This window comes from Lolium perenne, chromosome 4, assembly GCF_019359855.2.
Source record: "Lolium perenne isolate Kyuss_39 chromosome 4, Kyuss_2.0, whole genome shotgun sequence".
In the NCBI taxonomy this organism is placed as follows: domain Eukaryota; kingdom Viridiplantae; phylum Streptophyta; class Magnoliopsida; order Poales; family Poaceae; genus Lolium; species Lolium perenne.
Window position 1 is genome coordinate 158,320,229 of NC_067247.2, and position 20,945 is coordinate 158,341,173.

The 20,945-nt window shown below is 44.4% G+C and overlaps 2 protein-coding genes across 2 annotated transcripts; one reads left to right on the forward strand and one right to left on the reverse strand.

Annotated features, from left to right (window-relative positions):
- The first annotated feature begins 16,649 nt into the window (after positions 1-16,649).
- LOC127348707 (uncharacterized) lies at positions 16,650-18,003 on the forward strand. The gene is made up of 2 exons (XM_051374640.2): positions 16,650-17,467; positions 17,600-18,003. Exons 1-2 carry the CDS (start codon positions 16,738-16,740, stop codon positions 17,785-17,787), a joined length of 918 nt encoding a protein of 305 aa, XP_051230600.1. The 5' UTR covers positions 16,650-16,737; the 3' UTR covers positions 17,788-18,003.
- Positions 18,004-19,814: 1,811 nt separating this feature from the next.
- On the reverse strand, positions 19,815-20,864 carry LOC127294283 (uncharacterized). The gene has a single exon (XM_051324067.2). It carries the CDS (start codon positions 20,677-20,679, stop codon positions 20,083-20,085), a length of 597 nt encoding a protein of 198 aa, XP_051180027.1. The 5' UTR covers positions 20,680-20,864; the 3' UTR covers positions 19,815-20,082.
- Positions 20,865-20,945: the final 81 nt, after the last annotated feature.

Sequence of the window (20,945 nt, forward strand, 5' to 3'; positions counted from 1 at the left end):
ACACCAAGGAGGGCCGTTCACGGTGGCACAAGTACCCCGCTAGCTCCCTCGACCTTCAGCACAACTTAGTAATTACGATGAACTCTCAGACATGGAAAGCTATCAAGTCCAACTACGCCTTCAACTATTTAAATAGAGTTTGTAGTACGGCACAAGCTTAAAGACAACAATCCACTACTAATTTTAACTTATTTATCCAGCAAGCCTTACCATCTAAATACCTCAAAACATTTGCAAAGAATCAGGTTATCAAAGCTCAATGTTCTACAAGTATTTTATTATACACTACCACATGCAACATTTCCCGTTTCCAACCATACAACAATTTAACGAAGAAGAAACTTTCGCCATGAATACTATGAGTAAAGCCTAAGGACATATTTGTCCATATGCAACAGCAGAGCGTGTCTCTCTCCCACACAATGAATGCTAGGATCCATTTTATTTAAACAAAACAAAAACAAAAATAAACCGACGCTCCAAGCAAAGCACATAAGATGTGATGGAATAAAAATATAGTTTCAGGGGAGGAACCTGATAATGTTGTCGATGAAGAAGGGGATGCCTTGGGCATCCCCAAGCTTAGAAGCTTGAGTCTTCTTGATATATGTAGGGGTGAACCACCGGGGCATCCCCAAGCTTAGAGCTTTCACTCTCCTTGATCATGTTGTATCATCTCCCTCTCTTGATCCTTGAAAACTTCCTCCACACCAAACTCAAAACAACTCATTAGAGGGTTAGTGCACAATCAAAAAATTCATGTTCAGAGGTGACATAATCATTCTTAACACTTCTGGACATTGCACAAAGCTACTGAAAGTCAATGGAATCAAAAAATCCATCGAACATATCAAAACAGGCAATGCGAAATAAAAGGCAGAATCTGTCAAAACAGAACAGTTCGTAAAGACGAATTTTATTGAGGCACCAGACTTGCTCAAATGAAAATACTCAAATTGAATGAAAGTTGCGTACATATCTGAGGATCACTCACGTAAATTGGCATAATTTTCTGAGTTACCTACAGAGAATTTTGCCCAGATTCGTGACAGCAAAGAAATCTGTTTCTGCGCAGTAATCCAAATCTAGTATGAACCTTACTATCAACGACTTTACTTGGCACAACAATGCAATAAAGTAAGATAAGGAGAGGTTGCTACAGTAGTAACAACTTCGAAAACACAAATATAAAACAAAAGTACTGTAGCAAAATAAACACATGGGTTATCTCCCAAGAAGTTCTTTCTTTATAGCCATTAAGATGGGCTCAGCAGTTTTAATGATGCACTCGCAAGAAATAAGAGTTGAAGCAAAAGAGAGCATCAAGAGGAAAATTCAAAACAAATTTAATCCTAACATGCTTCCTATGCATAGGAATCTTGTAAATAAACAAGTTCATGAAGAGCAAAGTGACAAGTATAGGAAGATAAAACAAGTGTAGCTTCAAAAATTTCAGCGCATAGAGAGGTGTTTTAGTAACATGAAGATTTCTACAACCATATTTTCCTCTCTCATAATAACTTTCAGTAGCAACACGAGAAAACTCAACAATATAACTATCACATAAAACATTCTTATCATGAGTCTCATGCATAAAATTATTACTCTCCACATAAGTATAATCAATTTTATTAGTTGTAGTGGGAGCAAATTCAACAACGGATGAATGCCGCTGCCCACGGGGGTAGCTACGCACGTCCTTAGATGCCGACACGTGCATAACACCGTTAGTTTCTCCGTAGTGCTTTCTGACTCCTAGCACTGTGACCAGATCACGCCCTCACTCTTTCCCCTCCACCCATTAATCTCTTATCCTTCCCAACCTCACCCCAGCGCACCATAGATCGGATCAACCGCCGCTGCCGCCGACATCAGCGGAAGCTGTTAATTAGCCCCTGCCGCACGCCAGCCTCCACGCACTCCATCGATTGAGGAAGGAAAGGAGGCGAGCCGGCTCGAGGTCAGGGGTGGGGGAGCCGCTGCGATTCAGGCCGTGTTCCCCAACGCCGTTTTTGGAGTAGAGCGCCGATGGCGCGCGACGCGGTCAAGAGGAACGGGCGACGGCGAAGGCCACTCCCAACGCGGTGAGCCGAGGCCAGAGGCGTCGCGTCTGGGCAAGGGCGCTGGGAACGGCGGCGGATCTGACGAGCGGCGATTACGTCGCATCTTGCTTCCATCCACGCCGCCACCAGAGCTCACCCACAGATCTGTCAAGGACGGCCACGCACGGCGGTACAAAATCCGTTGAGCGGTGGAGGTCACCCGAGCGGTGGAGGACGGCGACACGCGGCCATCTGCTGCGACTCCGGGAGCCCGCCCACCGTCGACCGATGCCGGCGAGCGGACGCTCGATTGGGGAGCATGGCGGACGCTCGAGGGGGAGTCCATGGCGGCCGTCTTCTTCGACCGTCACGCTCCTCTGCGAGAAGGCAGGTCGGGGCGGCGGCGGGAGCCCGCCCACCGTCACGCTCCTCTGCGAGCCTCTGCCTCCCTATTTCTCCAGCGCCGGCGACGAATAATCCCTCCTGAATCCGGCCGAAGATGCGCATCCCGCTGGTGGCCACTGTCGAAGAGCTGTGAAGGGGCGCCGGACGGGGGCGGCTTGCGCCGGCAGGGCTCCAGGGCGGCGGCGTCGAGGAGCACTCGAGCGGAGGGGATCCGGCAATCGCCGGTTCTCAGCTAACTTCTTCCGGGTAACACTCTGACGCAGCCCCTACCGGCACCGGCCTCCCCTACCTCGCCGTGGTGGCCGAGCCATGCGTCAACCCTACTTTCCCCGGAGAAATTTGTCAAGATGGCCATGGCGGCCGACGTTCGAGACGGCGACCTCTGCTGGCAGGCTCCGCGACAGTGCGGGTTCGTTGTAAGGTTGGTGCTCGCGCGCGCGTACGTGAAATCGTGGCCGGTTGGTCAGATCGGAAATTGCTGCTATCATCGATTCCTTCTCTGTTGATCCTTTTTCTGCTTGATTAGATTCTTTTTTATATGTTCTCAGATCCGAAAGTGATGCCGGTTTGTCAATTTTTACTACAACCGAGCCAACTAGTCAACGCCGGCCTATTTATTCATTCCAAGATTGGTTCAGTTCGGCTCGCCCTGCTGATAATGGTCCGCTCGTTCTCCATCTGGACTCCCCTGAGGATCGAACATGGGAGGCCCTGCTGTAGTCTCTCTCGTTACTAATTTGGAGGTTGTGATTCAACCATCGTGGCTTCTCTCACTTCTCACTTCTCGCTTCTGATCTGGGAACTTTTTTTTCTGCAACTGTATAGCCTTCGTTCATAGAGCCTTCCTCTGTTTAATGAATTGCTATGAGAGTTACTAATTAGCGCGTTTTATCAGTTGCCTAGTTAATTAGCGTTGGGCATTTTAATTTGTTCTTCTTAATCACCTATGTAAAGTGAAGAGAGAAATAAAACGTTGGGCAAAGGTTCCAACGACAGCACACGAAACGACAAGGAGCAGAGCATCTGCCAATTTTTTTTATTCTCTCTCCATGAAACTGGTCCCACCAACGCATGCATTCTGGAGGAGAAAGGTTTCAGAACCGTTGTAGTCGCCGTGTAGTTGCCGTCAATTGTCGGAAGAATCCAACCGTGGCCTTAAATATCAACGATAGCACATGCGTGCGCAGCTACCCATCTGGGTAGCAAATCCACTCTCATTCAACAAAGTAGCTATCATTATTATTCTCATCATCAAATATAGGAGGCATATTGTAATCATAATCAAATTTATCCTCCATAACAGGTGGCACCAAAAGGCTACTATCATTATAATCATCATAAATAGGAGGCAAAGTATCATCAAAGTAAATTTTCTCCTCAATGCTTGGGGGACTAAAAATATCATGCTCATCAAAACCAGCTTCCCCAAGCTTAGAATTTTCCATAGCATTAGCAACAATAGTGTTCAAAACATTCATATTAATAACATTCCCATTAGCATGCATATAAAGTTCCATGGGTTTTTTAATTCTCTCTTCAAATACATCATGTCCTAATTCAAGATAAAGTTCATAAAGATCTCTCATACTTTTGTTGTTTTCCATTATGCCTAACTAGTGTAAACAAGAAACAAAAAGATGCAATTGCAGGATCTAAAGGAAATAGCTTTAAGCACAAACACAATGGCGCCAGAAAAGTACTTTACCTGGAACCGGGGTATGAGTGCCTTTTACCTTTCCTCCCCGGCAACGGCGCCAGAAATTTGCTTGATGTCTACGGGAGCTTCTATTCTTGTAGACAGTGTTGGGCCTCCAAGAGCAGAGGTTTGTAGAACAGCAGCAAGTTTCCCTTAAGTGGATCACCCAAGGTTTATCGATCTCAGGGAGGAAGAGGTCAAAGATATCCCTCTCATGCAACCCTGCAACCACAAAGCAAGAAGTCTCTTGTGTCCCCAACACACCTAATAGGTGCACTAGTTCGGCGAAGAGATAGTGAAATACAGGTGGTATGAATAAGTATGAGCAGTAGCAACGGCACCAGAAAAGTGCTTGCTGGTGTGTAGTTGATGGTGGTAATATTGCAGGCAGTAGAAACACAAGAAACAAGAAACAAGCAGCGATAGCGATATTTAGGAACAAGGCCTAGGGATTATACTTTCACTAGTGGACACTCTCAACATTGATCACATAACAGAATAAATAGATAGATGCTAGACTCTACACCCTCTTGTTGGATGATGAACACCACTAACTGTGTAGGATTACACGAACCCTCAATGCCGGAGTTAACAAGCTCCACAATATTCGATGTTCATATTTAAATAACCTTAGAGTGCATGACAGATCAACATAACCAAACCAAGTACTAACATAGCAAGCACACTGTCACCTTCACGCTACGAAAGGAGGCATAGATCACATCAATACCATCATAGCAACAGTTAACTTCATAATCTACAAGAGATCACAATCATAGCCTACGCCAAGTACTAACACGATGCACACACTGTCACCATTACACCGTGCAGGAGGAATAAACTACTTTAATAACATCACTAGAGTAGAACATAGATAAATTGTGATACAAAACACATTGCAATCATAAAGAGATATAAATAAGCACTTCACTATGCCATTCATAACAGTGAATAAGTATTCTGTGAAATATAGCCTAAGAGACCCACACGGTGCACACACTGTCACCTTTACACACGTGGGACAAGGAGTCTCCGGAGATCACATAAGTAAAATCCACTTGACTAGCATAATGACATCTAGATTACAAGCATCATCATATGAATCTCAATCATGTAAGGCAGCTCATGAGATTATTGTATTGAAGTACATAGGGAGAGAGATGAACCACATAGCTACCGGTACAGCCCTTAGCCTCGATGGAGAACTACTCCCTCCTCATGGGAGACAGCAGCGTTGATGAAGTTGGCGGTGGAGATGGCAGCGGTGTCGATGGAGAAGCCTTCCGGGGGCACTCCCCCGTCCCGGCGGCGTGCCGGAACAGAGACTCCTGTCCCCCAGATCTTGGCTTCGCGATGGCGGCGGCTCTGGATGGTTTCTCGTACCGTGGCTTTTTCGTCTCGAGGTTTTAGGTCGAGGACCCTTAAATAGGCGAAGAGGCGGCGTCGGAGGGTCAACGAGGCGACGTCACCACAGGGGGGGCGCGGGCCACCCCTGGGCCACGCCGGCCTACCTCCTGGGGGGCCTGTGTCCCCTCTCTGGCGGCTCTCGGGTGTTCTAGATGCTTCCGGGGATTCCAAGATGCTGGGCGTTGATTTCGTCCGATTCCGAGAATAGTTCCTTACTAGGATTTCTGAAACCAAAAACAGCAGAAAACAGCAACTGGCCCTTCGCCATCTCGTCAATAGGTTAGTTCCGTAAAATGCATCAATATGACATAAAGTATGCATAAAACATGTAGATATCATCAATAATATGGCATGGAACATAAGAAATTATCGATACGTCGGAGACGTATCATGTACCAGTAGACAAAGCAGTCATCAGTGCCTGCAAGATAGGTTACAAGTCAGGCTTTCCAGAAATAAAGCATCAAACTGAGACTTGTCATCTACTTGCGAGAAGAAAGATTCAAACTTACTCCTATATACGCCATGTAGGCCGTATTCTGCATATTCGTGCGTCTAGCGGGTCATGCGTCGACCTAGTGTTAAGTGCTTTATTCGTGTGTGGGTGTAGTTCTTTAAATGTTTTGGTTCGTGTGTGGGTCTAGTTCTTTAAGTGTTTTGGTTCCTGTGTGGCTGTAGTTCTATAAGTCTTTTGGTTCTTGTGTGGGTGTAGTTCTTTAAGCGCTTTGGTATGTGTGTGGGTCTAGTTATTTAAGTGTTTTGTATCGTGTCTATGTCTTAAGCTCTTAAATGTATCACTTTTATGTATTCCATGTGGACACACACAAGTTTTGGGGCCATTCACCCCCTCCGAGGCTCGATCTCTGACGAAACCCTAGTTCTGTTGACAGCACGGTCTACCCCTTTGACTGCATCCCATCGGGGGTCCCCCGGTGGGCATATGCCTCCATTTGAGCTTGGTTAGGTCATAGGTACATGTGGTAACAAGGATCATCCTATATGATCCCAAGTTTCTCTCTGGTTCACCTCCGAGGGAGTTTCCCCCTATACATCTAGAATCTGCCCCTAGGGCGGGGACCCCGCAGATCTACCCCTATAGCTTTCTCCGTGCGAGGGTTTACCAATGGACTTTTTTACTTGTTTTGGTTTGTTTAGTACATATGTACATGGAAACCATAGGTTGGGCATGCTTTACCATAAAATAGGCTACGTTTTAGCCGTGGCGGGGTTTCCACATACAGATCCTGGATTTTACCAAGTGGTAGGGGCATATGCAAGTTTTCCAGCGATTCCGACGCTCCGATAGTCTGTATCTTAGGAAACCCTAGGGCGGGGACCCCGCAGATCTACCCCTAGGGTTAGGGTTAAGATCCAGGTGAGGTTTAGGGTTACCAAAATGTTCGCAAAATAGAAAGTTGGCCCGCAGAAGCGGGAAACCCTAGGGCGGGAATGGCCTTGGTTAGGGTTAGGGTTGGAGTTAGGGTTAGCAATGGAATTTTTCTTAAATGTTTAAGGACATATGTACATCGATAGCAGAAGTTGAGCCTAGTGGCTCCGGTTGACCCGTCTGCGAAGAGCGTCACCCGTGGGACCTACATACCATCTACGAATTCTTAAAAAATATAACCTTTTTTACATAATTCATACTAGTAAATAAATAATAGAAACATAATATAAAGTAATATGAGAGAGAAAAAAACCTATATGCCGAGGGTGGCCGTCGGCATAGGGGTGCCATGCCCTATGCCGAGGGTAGCCCTCGGCGTCTGTGTGACGCCGTGAGCGGGCAGTGACGGCGCGGGTGCGAGGGCAGGCAACACCGGTGCTACACGCCGAGGGCCAGGTTGACGCCGACGGCTGCCCTCGGCGTAGCCACCTCTACGCCGACGGCAAGTATACGCCGACGGTCGTCTTCCGGCGGTGCCCTGGCGAGGAGGTACGCCGACGGCCCCGATAAAAAACCCTCGGCGTAGAGTCTGGCCGTCGGCGTCTACCACCATTCATGTAGTGACGTCGGCGCGATGGACACTTTGTTTTTTTTGCAAAGTAAAACTTTATTTATTAGCAACCGTGACAAAGTACAGACTGTAGCTTCCCAAAAGGGAAGCTAAGGTTATAAAGAGTCATCTTGCACCTACATGTATTCGAGGGCAAAGAAGTTTTGCAAGTGAAGGAGCAGCCGGAGCTAGAGATATATTTGAGTGCTCTTTTGGCTATGGAATGAGCAATTTTGTTTTTCGACCTCGGCACCTTGATGACATGCTCCAATTGTTGTCTCCTATATATGAAAAATTCAGGAAGTATTGGTCTAGCAGACCAATGGCCTGGTTTGGAAATCAAATCAGCCGCCTCCGCCGTGTCCACAAGTACCTTGCAGACTGAAAGAAAGGTCACGTTGTTCCAGCCAAGGAATCGAACAGCCCCGCCGCAAGTACCAAGGCATGTGCTTCAGCCTGCAAAAAAGAATCAACATGTGCCGAAGAAGCCTGGATATATATGGTGGAATTGTGGTCCGGATTCATCAAATAAACTCCCAGACCAGCAACTCTTGTCGAGGGACGGGACTTAAACGCCGCATCAGAAAATGCAACCGGGCATGCAGGCAATACAAAAGAAGTGTTCCTAGAAGCATGAAAAAAATTAGCAGTGCTTGACAAATCAGGCTTCAAACTTTGAGAGAGTTGATCCTCATCCGTACTAGCCGACAGAAGGCTTGAAGCAGCAAAAAGGACTTTGTTGACAGACCAAGATTTTTTGTTGAAAAGTAAATCATTTTGGGCTTTCCAAATATTCCATAGGATGGACATGATTTGATGCACAGAAGCTTCAGGGTGAGAAGCAGAGATCATTTGCTGAATAATATCTGAACGATAACAACTTTTGGCAAAAGAATCTGCTTTAAACCCCAAAGAAACAAACCAAACTGCGCGAGCAAAGGAGCAGTGGAAGAAAAGATGGGAGTCAGACTCAGGTGCACCGCACCGTGCACATTCTTTCTTAATGTGAGTGGAGAAACAAGAAGCCCTCATACCTATTGCTAACGCCCTTCTGATTAAACGCCATGTAAAAGTCTTCACTCTTGGCGGCAACTTGGAGTTCTTCCATGCTTGCATTAAGAATTGTTTATCCGGATCTGAAACTGTGCATCTAACACCTCGAGAGGGAGTCTCCTGATCCTACAGGAAAATCTTGTATGCACTTTTGGTTGTGCATTGTCCAGATGGAGTATATTTCCAACACAATTCATCCTGAAAATCAGCATTAGTAAGAGGAACTTGCAGAATTTTATTCTTCATGCCTTCATCAAAGTGAGCAGAAATATTTTCTTCATCCCAGCACTTGGAATTATTGTGCCACAAATCCTTGATAACTGCTGGACAAGGTGAACCTGGTTGGGTAATCAAATGATCATAATTTTTCTTCCAGTCCTCGCACCATGGCGAGGACCAAACACTGGAGTTACCTGCAGCAATCTGAAGATGACAAGATTTTTCTATAAAAGGCAACACATATGTAAAGCTGAGGACCAGAAGGCAAATTTAGGAATAGCATGATTAGCGCGCCAAATAGAAGTGTCAGGGAAATATTTAGCCTTGAAAACTTTAGCTGTAAGGGAATATGGCTCTTTCAACAGCCTCCAAACGGACATGGCAACCAATGCTTTGTTCATACTAGAGAGGTCTCTTATGCCTAACCCTCCCTCATGAATAGACTTGCAGATATCATGCCAGGCTCTAAGACAGAGGGGTTTTGAGTTTTGATTATGTTGAATACCAGTCCACCAGAATTTTCGGACCACCGAAGTAAGTTTAGAACTGATTTTCTTGCTTAGCAAAATATTAGACATATAATAAACAGGAATGAAAGAAAAAACAGATTTTATGAGAGTGAGGCGACCAGCATGAGAAAGCCTATTAGCTTTGTAACCTGTAAGTTTGGCCTCGAACCTGTCAATTAAAAACTGATAAGCGGCAGACATGCTCTTCCCTAGGAGTATAAGAGGATGGCCTAGGTGAAAAGTAGAAGAGTCCATGTCCAGAGCAGGGAACAAATTTTTAATGTAAAGCTTAGCGTTCTTGTCAGTATGATGACTAAAGAGGATAGCGGATTTTGACCAGTTTGGAGCTTGTCTTGAAAGGTTACATAAATGATTGATTACCTGAGAGATAGTCTGGGCATCTTGATTTGAAGCCGATCCACACACTATGAGATCATCTGCAAATAACAAGGAGTGGAGAGGCGGACAACCAGGCCCCAGAGAAATACCCTCTAAATTATTTGAATCCAGAGCACTATGCATGGAGAGTGACATTTCATTAACATCAAGGACAAACAAGGATGATGAGAGATGACAACCTTGACAAATACCTCGAGTGCTCCGAAAACGACCAAATGGCTGGCCATTAATTTGAACAGAAAAAGTAGCAGTTGAGATGCATTTATGGATCAGATAAATGAAATGTTCATTCAACCCTTTACGAGCAAGAGCCCTAGCTATGACGGTCCATTCAATTCTATCAAAAGATTTTAGCAAGGTCAATTTTTAGCATAAAAGCTTTTTGTTTCCAATAAGAAAGTTGAAAAGAATGAGTTATTTCTTGAGCAATAGCAACATTGTTTGAAATCCTACGGCCTTGCACAAAAGCTTGTTGAGTTTCATCAACATATGGAAGGCAAGTTTTGAGTCTATTTGCCAAGGATTTTGCGATAATTTTGTAGATGACAATACACAAACTAATAGGTCTAAAATCTTGAGGAACTAAAGGATTAGCCTTTTTTGGTATCAAAGCAATGAGAGTTTCATTCAGTTTGGGATGGAGATTACCGTTTCTGTAGAAATCTTGCACAATCTTTGTAACATCATCCCCAATCCATTTCCAGGCCGCCAAGTAAAAAGCTACATTTAACCCATCTGGCCCAGGTGATGCACCTTTCTTCCTGTCTTTTAAGACCTGCACAAGTTCATCCTTGTCTGGAATGGAGTAAACAAAGGGGTCGATTTGTTCCTGTAAGACGTTAGTCATTGGTTCGCTAGTCCAATCAGGATTAGTAGAGTTGAAAATATCAGAGAAGTAATCAATAAAACAGTCAGCTATATCCTCTGGACTATGAACCAGATTGTTATCACAGTTTTTAATAGTATAGATCCGATTCTTCCTTCTTCTTTCGGTAACAGCACTATGGAAATAAGAAGAATTACGATGACCATCATGAGCCCAATGCTTCTTTGCACGCTGTCTGTAAACTCCGTAAGCTTGGTTATGGTTTGCTCATATTGATAAGTTAAGTTTACCTCCTTGGCATGATCCTGCATTTGTACAGGTTGCATTTGTATGGCTTCAATTTCAGCGTGAATTGCATCAAGCTAGTGCTGTAACAGCTTCTTCTTCTTGGACCATCAAAGTACATGCAAGATTAGCAGTCCTAACATGGAAAGGCTTTCTAGCTGAATCCACCCAAGCTTGATTAGATGTTCCCTGGAAATCCTTTTCAAGCAACCACCAGTTTTCAAATTTAAAATTTGTTTTCCATCTAATGACTGTAGGTTGTGTAATGGCGAGAATCGGAGCATGATCACTCAAAATAATAGGAAGATTATAAACCGTAGTGTTAGGAAAAGCATCGCACCATTCAACATTACCCAAACAATAATCAAGACGTTCGTAAGTAGGAACAGAACTAAAGCGGTTATTACACCAAGTGTAGGCAGGACCATTATAACCCATGTCTATTAATCCACAACGTTTAACAAGATGAATAAATTTTTGCATACGATGATGGTTGGTATTCCAATGCGTGCTCTTCTCATAAGGAAACATGATGTTGTTAAGATCACCCATGCAATAAACAGGTTTTCCAGGATAAGATGCCACAAAACCTTCAATTTGACTCCAGATTTCCTTAGTTCTACAATGATGCGGGTCTCCATAAACACACACTAAAGAGAAAGCAAAGCTAGTGGTTGTGTTTACAACAAAGGCTAACACTACACTTTGATCAGCTGAAACTATAGTAACCTGCATCTCATCAGACCACATAATCCAAAGACCACTAGCACGGTCTACAGCAGGGAGAACAAAACTATCTTCTATAGGAAAGCGATTAACTAGATCAACATGAGTATATTTGGAAGCCAACGTTTCACAAACAAAAAATTACCTTGGCATGTGTCGAAAAGATCAGCTTGTCCAAATACTCCATCTTATTATTGTCTAGGTTCTTGCCCACCCCACGATAGTTCCATGATAGAAGATTCATGGCTCCCACTGCACTTTCAAGTCCAACACTACTGCCATAACCACCGTTGTAGTTACGAATTGGAGGAGTGTCACCACCCCGCTGGAAAAAATTCGGGGCAGTTGCCGCACGCTCCCATGAGGTAGATCTTGTCTTGGAATAGCTTCCGCTATTTGCTTAACAACAGGCACCTGAGTTTCCAGGAGGACCAAAACTACCAATCCTCTGGTTGTGACCTACACAACTTACAACAACGTCTCCCCGGAAGGCAAGTGCGCGCCACCGTCGCCAAGGTTAGCACCGTCCTCGCTTGTTGCCGGTCCGCATGGAGTACTCGCTACCCTCGCACATTCCTACCCTCGCCAAGGCCTTGTTGTAGGTACCTCGGGGTCATGACGAGCATTGAGCCTACCCAGCGGGTGGGCCCAGGGGCCGTGGCCCACCCAGAAATCTAACAAAAACTCTAGATACCTCTCTGATATCTGGCCCAACTGGCTCAACAAGCAGCAACCTCCGCCACCCTAAATCCCGCGCGACACTCGGGAATTCCTATACACCGATCAGGTCGGCCGGAACCGTGCGCCAACAACCCCCAAGCGGTATGGACCAGCCTGGTCGGCCCAGTTCGCGGTTTACTTTGTTTTTTTTTTGTTTTTTGTTTGTCTTTTTTCTTTATGTTTATTTTTTCTCTTTTGTTTTATTTTTCTTTTTTCAGAATCGAAAATATTAATATTTAAAAAAAAGATGTTGAGATTTTGAAAATTATTCATATTTAAAAAACATATTTTAAAAAATAGATTTTAAAAACTGTTCAAATCTCAAAAAATGTTTAATCCCAAAAAATGTTCACAGTTAAAAAATGTTCATTCTCACAAAATGTTTAAATTTCAAAAATGTTGAATCTCAAAAAGTATTCAAATTTCAAAAATTTCAATCTCAAAAAATATTCCAATTTCAAAATTTGTTCAATCCAAAAAATGTTCAAACTTAAGAGTTTTCTGTCTAGTTTTCTGGTTGCTATTTGGTTTTTTTACGGTTTTTAAATTTGTTCGGTATAAATGTTCAGTCTTAAAAATTGTCCATTTTTTTATTTTTTATAATTATTAAGATTTTAAAAATCTGTTCACATTTAAAACTTTTCAAACATAAAAATTACTCAAATTTTGGAAAAAATATAATTTTCGAAAAATGTTCAAAGTATAAAACTGTTCAAATTTAAAAACTGTTGAATTTAAAAATGTTCATATTTTGAAAAAATCTCGAAAAATGGTTTCATAAAAAAAATTAGATTTTGAAAAATAAAAATATTAGTAACACAAAAGAAACAGAAAAAAGAGAAAAACAATTCGTACCTGAACTAATGGGCCACGGCCCAGCCGACCCGACCTGGTCGATGGGGGTGTGCAGCACCCCGCAGGAGCCAACCGGGTCGGGGTATAGTAGGGAAGCAACTAGCCATCGCCCGTTAGCGATGGTTTATACGCATCGCTAAGGGGAAACTGATAATGGGATTGGCCCATTAGTTCGAAAAAAGAAGTTGTACCATATTTTCTTAATTGTATACAAGATTTGAGTTGTAGCCCAAAGGCTCTAGCCTTTGACTACATCAGGGAAGACGCATGTTCAAATCCTAGCATGAACAACATCATTTGAATCAAGGAAAAATTTATTTCAAAATTTTCAAATCCGAGCAAAAAATATTTTTGAACAAATTTTGAATCCAAGCAAAAATTTAAATTTCGAATCTGAGCAAAAAAAAATTTTGAATCTGAGCAAAAAATAATTTGTAGCAAATTTCGAATCTGAGCAAAAATAATTTCGAATAAATTTCGAATCTGTGCGAAATTTGCTCGAATTTAAAATTTGCTAAATTCAAAATTTGTTCGAATTGAAATAAAAAAGAAAAGAATAAAAAACGAAAAATGGCACAAAAACCAAAGAAATGAAGAAAACCGGCAGAACCGAACCAACAAAGAACATGAGACCGAACAAGAAGAAAAATGCAAAACACTGAAAATCGTGCATGCGATGGTTTGTATGCATCGCTTGTTAGCGATGAATAGGATTTGTCGTATAGTAGTTCCCTGATGCCCCGCTCCCGTTTCGCTGAAGAAACGCTAAATTGGGCCGCGAACTAACTTTTGCTCAGCAGCTAGCTAGTTTTAGAGTTTTAGCTATAGGTAGGCTCATCTTGCTAGTTTTTGCTAGCTAATCTCCGCAGCACCGCATGCATCCATTGTTGTTACAAAGAAAAAGTAATTTATGTGGTACATGCTTGAAAGCACGTACTTGCTAGCTATAGTTTGCTAGGCCCATCTAAATGGAATGGAAAGGCATAATTTAAAAAAATGTGTGACCAGCATAAAACAAAAAATAAATCTCATTCAACAAATTATGTGGCTCATAGAAGATCACAACAATATTATGAAAAACAAAAAAAATGATGGATTTTTTGAGAAATAGTATGCGTGATGAGCTCTTGAAACATTGCTTAGTGACATTTATCAAGCGAGGAGGTGTTCATTAATGTAGTGATGATGCCATAGTTGAAACTATCATGGCAATGCCACAATGTAGATTGAAGAAATTATGTAATTTTATATTTATGATATATTCTATCATGTAAGACCTTTTTTATGTTTTGAAATATTTATATTGCAATCATGCATATTTGATATATGTATTGAACTTCAATGTTCACAATCGATTTGTCTTCTATATTATACATTTGCAAACATTTTTCGCAATTGGGGGGCGGGGCAATATTTTTTGAGGTCTGCCCCACCCCCCCTTCAATTTTTTCTGCGTCCGCCACTATTGACGAGTGCCAGCGGTCTCCATCTCCTCCCTTCATTGAAGGTGTCCACAACTACTCATGTCTGGACACCCGTCCTGCATGTCGATTGCCATGCTCCACTACCACTTATGTGTGCAAACCGCCAGAAGTGCGGACTGGTATTGACCTACTGTTGCACGACCTCGAAGCGGGTCTTGAGCTGCTCCAACATGAGGATGATCAGCCACAAGCTACCTTTGTTAGCCTGACGCCGATCATGGACCGTTGAGTAAGACGGCGTTGAAAGAGCATGCTCTATCTCTACGATTTTGTATGTTTGGTAACAACACTTGAATAAAAAAAATTACCGTATAGGCTCATGTGTGTAGGAATCAATTTTAGCACTACGGTGACCCACCTTTTCATATGGTCCAATGTCTACTTTTTTTAATTGGATATTTGATCTTTGGTTTTTGTGGGAGAGGACTGGTTGAGGATAATTGTATGTGAGAAGAGGATTGAATAAGAGGCCTAGAAGTTTTAGTAGGCCGGATCATCCGGCCCCCGAATGGCCGGGTCATCCGGGCCCTCTATCCAAAATGGCTTGAAAGGATGATGCCGGAGATAGGGGCAGATGTAATTTCCATCCGCCCCGACCACAGAGAGAGGAGGCTGACTTTTCAATGCAACTATGTGTTGCTTCCCCGCTAGACAATCTAAACTTTTCTTCATACCTTTCATACCTTTCAGCAAATTTTCCTTTACTAGCACTGCCATTCTCTTCTTACTCATGTGTCCAAGGCTCTTGTTGCACAAAGCACAAGCATCTAGTTTCTGCAATGCATTGACACAAGTAGCAGAAAGAAAGCGTAGTATGAACATGATACAAAACTAAAACCATGTTACCTTTAGCAACAACAATCAGATTTCTTTTAGTGAGCTTGTACTATGCATTTCCTAATCTGCTCAAGTACCCATCTCCACCAAGCAATCCCACCGAGATAGTGTTGAGCCGTATGGCATCAACATGCCGCACCGACTTAATGACTAGTGCCGTACCATTTTTAGTCTCCAAGTGCACATCTCCTCTTCCAATGATTTGTGTGCTCTATTGTTTCCCATCTTCACAACAGGTGCGGACCAATCGGTTCACGCAAGCTTCACTATGAGCAACCTAGGTAGAGATTCTTCTCTAAAACATCTGGAGATCACAACATATTTTAGCTCGTTGCCCACCGGCAACAACAACATCAACCAAAAGAGGTAAGGCAGAGATATCACAATTTCCGTCCTCTTCGGTAATCATCAAATAGTTCTTAAACCATAGATCCAATCAACAACAAATTTGGTAGACTTTCAAACATACTAACCAAAAGTCAGCTCAATCGGGCACCGTTTGCCTTCCCAAACCATTCGTCCCTAAAAACTACTATGTGTTGAAACTACAGTAGTTCGAACTGACTTAACCACTCTCAAATTTGATTCTCCACTGAGCCAAATCTCAAATAAGCAAACCAGGTCGAAGTACTCAAAGTAAGGAACAAGATCACCGAGTTTGGAGCCGATCCAAGAAACGTTTGAGCCTCCAAACATCAGCTTGAAGACAAATATGTTAGACCTTAGAAATTTGTATAGAAATCACCTCTCCTCCTTCTTTCTAGTGTGTTCTCTCACCCTCACACAGCAGCAGCCACGGTCTGGCTTGCTTCCTTTGCTTTCTCACTTGTCCATCAAGGATGGTTAGGGTTTTCTTCTTTCTGCCTCTCAAGGAGGCAACACAGTAAGTGGATACAAAGCTCAATTAATGGTTGATATATGTGAACTACGTCTCAGAAATAATTACGTACAATTTGACGTCTGATATTGCAAGCTCCTTTGAACAGTATCTTGGCGATACTAACTTAATTTTGCTTCAACGCATTTTGACATCCTTTTCCGTACAACCACAACCCTTGCACACCACCCGTTAGCTGCATTTAGCTGGTTGATAACACGTTTATACACCTAAAAAAATCCAAATTTGTAAAAATAGGTACATGCAGTCCGGCGCCATGACTTCCATGCGATGGATTATGGCACTCGCACGAACAAATTCGCCACATTTTCCACTAACAAGAGATCACGGATACAGCCCGTAAAAGCGCGCGCACGAAGGGCACGTCGAACGTGGGAAAATGAGCTGGGTAAATTTAGTGTGTGAAAGAAAAGCACACGCTGGCATTCCCGTTCCCACTCGTCGTCATCCCCGTCCCCGGTACTACTATAAAATGCCCACGTCCTGCCCTCTCCACTTCCCATGCACCGTGCGCCTCGTCGCTCGATCTTCCCCTCCGTCTTCTGCCACCTCCTCGATCCACTACAACCTCGCCGCCTCCCTCGCTCCCGATCTCTCCACAACACAAGCAATGGCGATGTCAATGGCCGACGAGTACTACGCGGGGGACCTGGAGGACGTCGTCCACCGGCTGCTGCCGCGGGAAATCTTGGCGGACGTGGGCATCGTCGTCCCGCCTTCTTCGTGCGCGGTGACTACGCGCCGCGGAGACGACCACGCCGCCGCCGTCGTGGAGGACCTCGCCGCGCACCTCGTCGGCATACTCGGGCTCGACGCCGCGAGAGAACAGCAGCGCGCCCCTCGTCCGCACTTGCAGCACCACCGTGCTGGGATGGGGCACGGAAGCAGGGCCCCTGTAGGCGGCGGCCACGGAGGAGCGGCGCGTCATGCGCCGCCCGCTTCCTGCTGGAACGGAGCTGCGCCGCATGTGCCGGGGTACGCGATGGTCGCTGACATGAACAGCCATCCTCCGGCGATGCGCCAAGGCGCCGGCACCGGCGTGTTCCTGCCGCGCGTGGAGGCGTACGGGCAAAACAGAGCATCCTCCACATCCCCCAGCCCCAGGAACGGTAAGAATTGCTTATTGCCGCCGTGCGTTTCCTGTATTTCCTTTCCGGCAATCCGGCAAACCGAGGCCGAGGGAGCTTGTTTCCACGATCTCGTCAGTCTGAACTGAACAAACGTCCATGCATTGCATGCAGGTGCGAAGCCGCCACGGGTGCAGAGGAGGGAGGCCGATGTCGTGGTCGCGATGCGGCAGCAGCAACTGCATCTGCTGCAGCTCCGCGCGATGGCGGCGGAGATGCAGCGGCAGCGGGAAGCGTTCGCCGCGGCATTCCAATTCCACGGCTGCCCCGCGATTGCGCCGCCGCAGCAATGGACGTACTGAACTTCTCATATGTAGTGTCGATTAATTATTGGTCGCTTTCTGTATGCACAAACGAGAATAAAATCGGACAGCCACAGTGATTAATTTGTTTACCTTCGGGCTATACTAGATCGAGTACCTAAAGTGATCATAGTGGAGTTGTATCTTTTTATTTTAAGGAAGACAAGCATGGTGTAAAATTGAGGATGTTAAAATTGAATTTGAAATTTTTTGTTATACACGGCTATGATACCTAATAGTGCTATGGGTATATGGAAACAAAATCTCGTTGTGTTCGTAGTTGGATCTTTCTTTTGAATGGTCTTTGGATTTTCTTACGACTCAGCTAACTTTACTTAATTATTGGTCGTTTCTATAGGGTGTGACTATTTCTTAGTCGACCGAGAACTAACTTAGTTCTCAGTCTGATGATGTCATCAAATCTCTCTTAAAACTCATGATTAGCGCAAATCACGATACAAATAAAATGATGTAGAATTTAACTGAGCACGAAGTTAGTTCTCAGCTAGCTGAGAACTAGCAAATCCCTTTTTCTATATGCACTGAGGATAATAAAATCGGACAGCCACAATGATTAATGTGTTTATCTTCCGGGTTTTTACACTAGATCGAGCACCTCAAGTGATCATACTTTTTAAAATCGAGAGGAGTTGTATCTTTTTTTAAGGAAACCAAGCATGGTGTAAAATTGAGAATGTTAGAATTAAATTTTATCATTTGTTATACGGCTATGATACCTAAACAGTGATATGGATGTAGTATATAGAAACAAAATCTCGTTGTGTTCGTAGTTAGATTTTTTTTTTGATTGGTCGTTGGATTTTCTTACGAAGGAGCTAGCTAGGTTTATTTTTTTCTTTTAGAAGCAAACTAAATATAACACCACATGCGGAAAGTGAAGAGGTCACACTCCTACAGTCCTACTTGCTGCCAACCTATCGGGGCTGAGGAACACCTAGAGAGGGAAGACCGGAGATAGCGTGATGGAGAGGGCTGTAATTGAGTCGCTTATTAGTAATCCGAGTTTTTGTTATATGGCTTTGCTATTTCACAATCGTGCAAACATTAGCACAATGTGCTCGCAATTGGATTCCTTTATGAGATTCATGTCGTATAACTATTAGAGTTAGGATCACAAATAAGTTGTCACTCACTCCCCGCGCTTAGATGAAATATCCCTAAAATAGGGTCGTGAAACTTTAACTCCATGTGACATCTATCTCTATCGTTGAGATATCACCGTTAAAGATACATGAAAGCTAGCATAGAAAGCAAGAATTCAAAAGTGCTCCCAAGAGCACATGCTCCTATCTAGAAAATAAGGTATTCCAATGCAATAAAAAAAAGGTCTGAAACAACACATGTACATGCACATGTCTGTGTGCTCACACAGAAAATTCATGAAAAGAAAATATTTTTCATGACTTGTATTAAAAAATCATGTGCTAAAAGAATGACTTTTTCTGGGACACAAAGTGCTTTTCTTCATGAAAATTGAGTGACTTGTAAAGGACACTCAAATTTACGAGGTAAAAAAATCAGATTTTCTTAAATATAATTAAACCTTTGAAATTTCTGTTTCATCCATCTTCCATGAAAGAATTGAACTGCAGTCTACATTAAAAGACCAAACAAACTAAGGTACAAGAATATTTTCACCTGGGGAGGCAGGATACCCGTGGAACGTACACATTTGTTCCCAAAGATCGTCAAAGTTTATCTACTGAACTGAACAGACGCAATGAGTTGCTGTGTGTGGCTGTAGCTACGAAATTGATTGTTGCACATTTGGGATGCTAGAATGATGCAAGAAACTCTGAATCCCGGGGTAGCCATCAAGGAAAGATTCAGAGTTTTCTTCAGTAAAGTGAACAGATGCATCATTCTAGCCTCCCAAGTGTGCCAACAAGTGGCAGCTACATGCCTACAGCCACACATTATGGTGTGCTCCTGATTGTATCCAGGAGGCTGTGTTATCTGAATGTCGTGTTCCCGATTGTAGGAGGCTGTGTTATCCGAATGTCGTGTTAATGAATGAACGAGCCTTTGAACTTCAAAAGAAAATCGTCAAAGTTGCAACTGGTACATCCGGTTAATTTTGGGCACACAAACACTATATCCACTTTTAGTAATCAAGTAAACATGGCACCATTACACAAGCAAGGAATTAGTACTAGACAGCAACTTGTTGCTAGCTTCCGAATCTGACGAAAAGAAGAAGTGGCAGTAGCAGTACTATAAACAAGCATACAGAGTTCACCGAATGGCCACGACGATGCAGAGTCGAACACCTGATCACCTCCAAAAGGCGACGGCGGGCAGGAGCAGCGTGAGGGTCGCGACGGCGTAGACGGTCGACGCGCCTCCGCCGCGGCTCCTGGTGCTGCCGGAGAGGTAGAAGTAGTAGTACGGGTTGGTGTTGGACGACGATGGCGGGGACGGTGGCGACGAGAAGTGCGAGGACGGAGCGGAGGGAGAAGAAGACGACGACGACGATCCGCCGCTGCTCTTCGGCGAAGGCGGGGACTTCTCCGTCGCCGGCGGGGACTGGTCGTACCCGTCCGTTGATGATGACGACGGCGGTGGCGGGAGGATCAGCGACAGGTACGGCGGCGGGGGCGCTGGCGTGGGCAGCGGGAGGATCGAGGTCAGCGGCGAGGGAGTCGATGGCGTGGATGTCGACGGCGCCGGAGGTGATGGCGGAGGCGACGACGTGCATATCGTTGGACACGTCCCGCACTTGCTGACGCACAGCATGCTCGCATCCGGCCCACCCGCGGCCGCCTGATCCTGATAACCTCCGGCGACGGCCACCTGCGCACTACAACACAGAAGCAGGACGATCACCGACACCACCACCACCACCATTCCCGCCGCTCTTGGTCCCTCCATTGCCGCCACCTTGACAGACAGGTCGCTACCGTGAGCTTTGCTTGGTGCGGGTGGAGAATGAGATTCCTGCGATCGAGCTGGTGTGGGCCGGAGCTGCCGGTTTATAAGCCGAGAAGTGCAGGAGCAAATGTGCGAAACTTGAGGTGCAAGCTCCGAGGGAATATGAGCAGCAAGGTGTAAAGAGAAGATGCTCCTGAAACGGCAGCGAAAATTTTAATCCGTAGAGAAATCGGCCACCACTGACCACTACATATGTTTGTGATTGA